Below are 6,729 nucleotides of genomic sequence, written 5' to 3'. Positions count from 1 at the left end.
ATGTTCTCCGAATTTTACTTCTCACGCTTGAAAATCTGCAGAAATACACACGCACTATATCGCAAATATGATAATGAGTAGAGAAAATTGTAGCCGCCAACAAGAAAAACTAAGAATATACTCTCGCGAAGCAGCAATTACAAAGAGATCAAGCCAAAAACTCACCATTGGAGAATTTCGAGATCGAAACTAATCTGTTTGTTTGTTTTGGAGCTTTGAATCTGCCGAAAATGATACGTAGGCGCTGGAGAATTTATAGGTGGGAGGCCGATCGCTCTATATATTCCTCTCCCGCCGTTTTTTCCGAACTTATATTAGTAGTAATATTTTATTTGTATTTTTCTCTAGATTATTATTACTCGTAAATTTTAAAAACAATATGTTAATATTCAAATCAAAGAAAAAAAAGTCAACCATCAAAAGACTTATTAAAGCCCCTAAAAAATCTCACTTAAATTAACAAGAAAAATTTATTTAAAAAATAGGAAAATATTTCGAGTAGCAGTAACGGATTCATGCCCAATTACGGTACGAGATTTTCCTAGCTATATATTTTAATTTGTAATTGTATGTGAGTTTAATTATTGTAGATTTTCTACTTAGAAAAACTAAAAATATCACACCTATTTTACCTCAAAAAACCCACCCCATTTTCTTTCATTATTGCATTTTATTAAAAAAAATTTACTTCAGCATTCTATTTGAGGAGAATTGAACTTTTTGAATTCTGGTACTGTTCTAAAACCAATTTAAAGAATAGTAGTACAAGTTTATTGCAAAAGTTTGAAGTGACCACATGTCTCTGGCGTATCATACATGGTCCATTTCAATTGCATTAATCATATTTTCATTGTTTTTCAATATTGTTAATAAATTATGTCACACAACTTGCCAAATTGGCTGCATTTACATATGTGATTCTATGAATACTCTTGCAATTTTGAACATTTATAAAGTTGAAAATTATTGCACTACTATATTTCCATGATCTATTGAAAAACTCCAATCCAATAATCCAAGTGCCATGCCACATCCAAATCTTGGAATATCACTCACATACACCTCGCAAGAAATCTATCCTGGCTCCGACTCATGCCAGGATTCAAACCTCGAGGTACGAGATTGAACACCTGCAACGCGCACACTTCAAAACAGAACAAAAAGAACAACTTCAAAACTCGAGAGTGTGGCAATTGAGTCGTCGGGCCAAGACTAAGCTTCAAAACACAAGAAAGAAACCAATGATAACAAGAACAAACCCCCCAGAGCCATCACAAAACCTACGACAACATTTGTCGTGGCCAGAGCTAAGTTAGAACCCAATCCCAACCCGAGCTGCAACGATACCCGAGTTCATGAAAAATAAAGATGCAGCTTTAAAATACTGAATCAAGTATAAAGGAAATGACCTTTCATGGGTTTTCGGTTAAGAACTCAAGAAATGTAAGTTGTTTCGATGTAAGTTCCTATGTACATAACTCACTGGTTCTGGAATCTGGATAATTAGTTCAAATCAATTTGTCTAAAGAAGGAAATTAATCAATTGTAGAAGCTACCTTACCTAGAAAATAATGATACAACACAACGGTGGTTAGAACTCGGTTTTTTCCTTGCTGACCAGATGAGCTGCGCTCTTGGAAAGTAGCAAATCTTTCATTTGTCTGTATACCTTGAGTTCTTCAAAGGCATCTGATGCTTTTCGAGGCTTAAAAAACTCGGAAGCAGCTCCAACTTCTCCCTCGAATTCAGTCTTAGATGACTGAGTGTTGTAGTAGCAGGATTCTTGGCGGAGAGGCGGAGCTGTCTTCAGCATGTGAACAAGGGCACCAACAGCAGCATCCTGCGATTTCTTCATTGTTGAGGGTGCTAGTGAAGAAACTTCTGAACAGTTTCTTGCGACGAGATTTGAACTGTATGAATAAAGAGATTTGAATGATATCAGCAAATTCACAGCTAACATCAAATAGAGAAGCATGTGGACACATTAGCTTGTTATAAAAAAGAATTAATAGCAAAAACAAAATGAAAGATGCAATCAATTTTCATCTGTGAATTTTGTAGAAATTGAGTTGATATGCACACATCAAGTGGGACATGGATTAAGTTAATTTTTCTTCCATCAAAGTTGTGTATCGATTGGTCAAAAAATAAAAAAACAATGACGAAATGGCCACTAGCAAAGGGTTGGAACTGTAAAAGCCATAAGTGTCAAAGAATGTATGTTCCTCTGCAGTTAACTTGGCATAAAACTAATAAACTAGCATATTTATTTTCTGACTAAAACACATAGTCTAGCAGAACTGAATAATCTCTTTTATGGAAATAGAACGAAGCCAGACCATGTAACACATAAGAAAATCACTGCAATAATTAGGAGAGAGAAAAGAAATCTTTGCAGAGGCTGGAAAAGTCGCAAAGATAATCAAAGTGGGAGAGAAATCCAGTGTAATACACACATTTTCACATAATGTGCACGAGCAGACAAGGATAGCACAAAACAGAATATTACACAAAAAGTGTTGGTGAATCAGATAAAAACATTCCATGGCAAATTGGCAACCATGCAGCTGACACCATCACTTGTTTTTATTATGCACTTTGAGGGAACAGTAATATCTCAAAAGTTTTGAAAGTTTCAGCTTTGCCTTGACTTATATGTTTTCACACATGAGAACAGCAAAGATACAATGCGCCAGAAATCAATAGAAAATAGGACAGACGATCCAACAAAAGTGGCAATAGCCAAGGCCTTTATAAACTTAATTTGATGAATTAACACAAATAGAAGGAAATCCTAAAACAATTTGGAATTATCAAGAAAAGACAGTAACCCTACAATTATACCCTGGCGAGCTTGATTGTTTGGCATGGATGATTCATGTATATTACGCAAATTAATCTTAAGAAAAGACTAAATCAAGCTTGAAAATAACAGTGATGGAAAATATTATAGATGGATAACAACTTTAAAATTAAGTATCCAGTGGAGTTAAATGTGGAGCCCTATGCAGACGCCAGTCATGCCACATTCTTTTGCACTACATGCTTCGAATGAAAGTTCTGATTTCAATCATTTGATGACATGTTCAAGATGGAAAGTGGAAATTACCTTGTTTGGTTATCAGGAGGATCTACGTCATCAACAATAAATGGACAGTCACAATCACCAAAGTCATCCTGGAAAGACAATCGACTGGAGGTCCTCGATAACCCAACACGTGGAGAACTACTTGAAGACAGCAAACTTGAAAACCGTCCAGAGTCCTCTTTTGAGTCTCGAGACAACTATATAATTCAGACATGTGTAAATTAGCTCAAACATTAAGGAAAAGAACAATAAACAACAAGAATTAGTAATCATTAGTCACACTCGTCAAAACCTACCTTAGGACCAGCATTAGTTGGAGTGTTGCTCATTTCTCCAGTTCTGGTTGAATCTAGTCTCCTTATTGACCTTATTCCAGATGGTGATTCATGAGATGACGAGTCGTGCTTGGTGTTTCTCGGGGATAGGGGTGGAAGAGAATTCCTATTCGGGTCGGACAAATTGGGAGAAAGGTATCTAGGACTTCTAGCTATCATCGGATGAGGAATACTCATTGGAGCAGTTTCTGGATGACGCCGATTATGAAAAGGAATTACGTTCTTTGTAGGGGGAGATGGAGAAGGAGATGATGAGAATGGAGGGGAGAGTATTTCATCACAGGGTGCTTTCTGATTAGCCGGGAACCTTTGGTTTTGATTTCTTTGGATGTATGCCTCAGTAGGAGAAGATGAATACTCGTACGGTGAGCGATATAATGGTGGAGATGCACTATATGGTTGGCTCTGTTGTGATGAAAGCTCCCTTTGGAGACCACTGGACCAGCTGTGAGGCGGTTGAAATGGTGATGGAGGAGCTGATTGCCTCCCTCTTGTCTGGAAGGATATAGAATGACCCTTCTCGGACGAGGTACAAGGAAATGCTCTCATAGGATCAGTAAGAGGGCTACCTACGTAATCTGAAATGATCTCAATAGGGTGCGATACACAAGAATCCAGATTAAAGTCAGATAGATCTTTACGGTACATCACAGATACAGATAGGCAACCTTGTTGGGCGTCAATAGGAATAAAAGAATAGTTCTTCATTGATTCTTCCTCTGATCTCAACAATGGAGAACCGAAGGAGCAGACCTTGTAATTGATCTCAAAGCCACAATTCTGTTTAAATGACTGTTGTTTACGAAAGGCCTTATATGCAGGAAGGAGTCTCAGCATTGAATAAACCGAGCGCAATAGGATTATTGATTTCTTGTATGTCTTCTTATAAAAGGCATCACCGATTTGAGGAGCCATTGACCTCTGATGCTCATACTGAACCACCCACCTCTCTATAACTGTCTCAGCAGGCATCTCCGTGGCCAGAGTGGAGCGAGAATCATGCTCTGACAAAGAGTAACGTGACTCTTGCACGAGTATAATATCAATCACCATAGGTTCCATCAAACTTCTATTCCAAAAACTTAAGCTATCCATAGCTGCAGGGCGATCCCCCAACACTAAATTAAACCATCTGTCGCTCTTTCTTATTTCGCCTCCCCGGCTAGGCGGCCGGTTCATTGGAACCCTTGAATCCAAAATAATGTGCAAGCTCTTTAGAAGAAACTGATTGAATATTTGCTCAAACCTTCCATGTTCACCATGAGGATAGCTGTGCAAATCCATTTCTTTATTTGAACCAAATCTGACCCAATATCCCCCCTAAAAAAACAAAGTCTAACCCTAGATTCCTACTGCCAACACAAATATACAATAAAAAAATCCAATTTTTTTTACAATACTGATCAATTAACTAAAACATCTAACAATTATTTCTGGGTAAAACAGCCCCCCCCCCCCCCTATTGATCCAGAAACAATCTCTCTCATATGCATGCATCTGTATACTGTATGCATACCTGAAAATATAGCACATAAGTAGATAGATTAAGCATATAACCAAACAGGCATTAAAAAAAATTGGAATCGGAAAACAAAAATTAAGCTAAAAACTGAATTTGCAGCTGAAAATGTTGCATGATGAAGTTTCCAATTCATGCAGCAGAAAATCCATCAATTAGTTCAAGAAATTCACCAACTACTCGAAAATGTTTTTAGATTACAGATTCAATTTTTTGGTATAGAGTAAATTGGAGCAGAAATCTAAATCATAGAGAAAAATCAGGAATAGATCAATAATCTTAGCTAATAACAGCGCGTTACTGTCCAGCATCAACAATTATAAATCTCGAGTTCGTCAACTGATTGAACGGAAATAATGTTGCAAAATTTACTCGAAAATCTAAACAAAATTAGAGTATTTGAAGATTCTACAAATGAAACGGTGAATAGCTCAAATGATTTGTTCAAATTAAACATTACTTACTTGAGAGAGCATGATTCCTTGAAACAATGGAGTGTTAGAGATCAAAATTGGGCAATTTAGAGAGAGAAAGATTGCGTATAATGCTAGCAAGCGAGAGAGAGAGAGAGAGAGAGAGAGAGAGAGGAGTGTTGATTTTATATATTCAAATCTTATCATTAAAAGTTAGGTTAATTAAGCAATTCTCTCCCTAAACAGCAATTAATCTATTTTTATCAATTTTATATTGCATTGATTGATTTCAGTTGACATTATATACTAATTGCTTCTGGTTTATCCAATAATTGCAATGTCACGTCACATTATATTTATCAGAATACTACTCCATATGAACTATAAATTATAACGTCATCGAAAGTATATGGGAGAGTAGTATTATTTTATTTTGGGAAAAAAATTCCACCCAAAAATTGAAAAATCTAATTGAAAAAAATCTTGTATGGTTTTTTAGATTACAGCTCAATCGAGTGTATAGATTCTTGTATAGATTACAACTAAAAATCTTGTACACCTAGTCATTAATATTTAAGATAAAAATAAGTGTATAGATTCTTTTTAAATAAAATATTCAAATATGTAGAATTATAATATCTCCATATTCGTAATTAGTAGCATTAATTACTATGTTAATCCAGGTATAACGGATTTCGCTTGTTTTTTAATAACATTTCCTAACTGAGTCTTATCCATAGAGCATGATTTATCAAAAGTGGGCCCAATACTAATTAAAGGAATATAAAAGGAATCAATATTCAAAATCTCAAAATTAGATACAGAGAATTAGGCTAATTCAATCATTGTGGTACAGAGAATTCAGCTAGTTATATACTATAATGTTTATGTATAGTGTGTTCATTTTAAGAATATTATGTTTTTAAGTCTTAATTTGCCAAAATAGTAGTACTACTATGCAACATTTTAATATTATTTCAAGTAGTGTCATAAGTCTCAAATTTCAAAATTTTAAAGCTTTGAGATATTTTCTCCTATATTATACTCTTTTTATCCAAAGAAAAAGGATTTTTTTAGACTGCACAATATTTTATGCAGATTTATATTATATCATAAGTAATAAAGTATAAATTATATATGCTAATGTTTTAATTTTAAAAATAAATTATATTTGTTGAAAAAAAAAGTGTATCATTTTTGTTAGGAGATAACAATAGTTCTAGTGTAGTAGTACTATATCTTTGTGAACCCAAATTTATAGAGGGAAATTGTGTTAGGCCTGTAATTTTTGGGTCCATTTAAGTGTTTTAAATATTATTAATGCTGACCCTCATCTAACTGGATTTCCTTGTGGTTTATTAAAACAAACTTTGG

The 6,729-nt window shown here is 34.9% G+C and overlaps 1 protein-coding gene across 3 annotated transcripts; it reads right to left on the bottom strand.

Annotated features, from left to right (window-relative positions):
- Window positions 1–782: 782 nt before the first annotated feature.
- LOC121756190 (autophagy-related protein 13a-like) lies at window positions 783–5,546 on the bottom strand. 3 transcript variants are annotated; one of them, XM_042151684.1, is made up of 5 exons: window positions 5,407–5,546; window positions 3,385–4,939; window positions 3,110–3,285; window positions 1,562–1,910; window positions 783–1,144 (listed from the first exon to the last, which is right to left on the bottom strand). In XM_042151684.1, the coding sequence occupies exons 2-4, from the start codon at window positions 4,705–4,707 to the stop codon at window positions 1,592–1,594; spliced, it is 1,818 nt and encodes a 605-aa protein (XP_042007618.1). In that variant the 5' UTR covers window positions 4,708–4,939; window positions 5,407–5,546; the 3' UTR covers window positions 783–1,144; window positions 1,562–1,591. The 3 variants fall into 3 exon arrangements, with proteins under 3 accessions (XP_042007618.1, XP_042007627.1, XP_042007610.1); XM_042151693.1 differs by having other exon boundaries at window positions 783–1,130; XM_042151676.1 differs by lacking the exon at window positions 783–1,144 and having other exon boundaries at window positions 1,370–1,910.
- Window positions 5,547–6,729: the final 1,183 nt, after the last annotated feature.

This window comes from Salvia splendens, chromosome 1 (assembly GCF_004379255.2).
Source record: "Salvia splendens isolate huo1 chromosome 1, SspV2, whole genome shotgun sequence".
Taxonomy (NCBI): domain Eukaryota; kingdom Viridiplantae; phylum Streptophyta; class Magnoliopsida; order Lamiales; family Lamiaceae; genus Salvia; species Salvia splendens.
The sequence above is the reverse complement of the archived record's forward strand: the minus strand, read 5'-3'. Positions and strand labels throughout refer to the sequence as shown.

Bases quoted from the DNA above. Each gene is read 5' to 3' on its own strand.
- LOC121756190 (XM_042151684.1), bottom strand. From the start codon at position 4,707: ATGGATTTGCACAGCTATCCTCATGGTGAACATGGAAGGTTTGAGCAA. The intron at 3,286-3,384 runs GTAGGTTTTGAC...TGAATTATATAG, and splicing joins CAACTAATGCTGGTCCTAAG to TTGTCTCGAGACTCAAAAGA. The intron at 1,911-3,109 runs GTAATTTCCACT...TTATTCATACAG, and splicing joins CCTCCTGATAACCAAACAAG to TTCAAATCTCGTCGCAAGAA.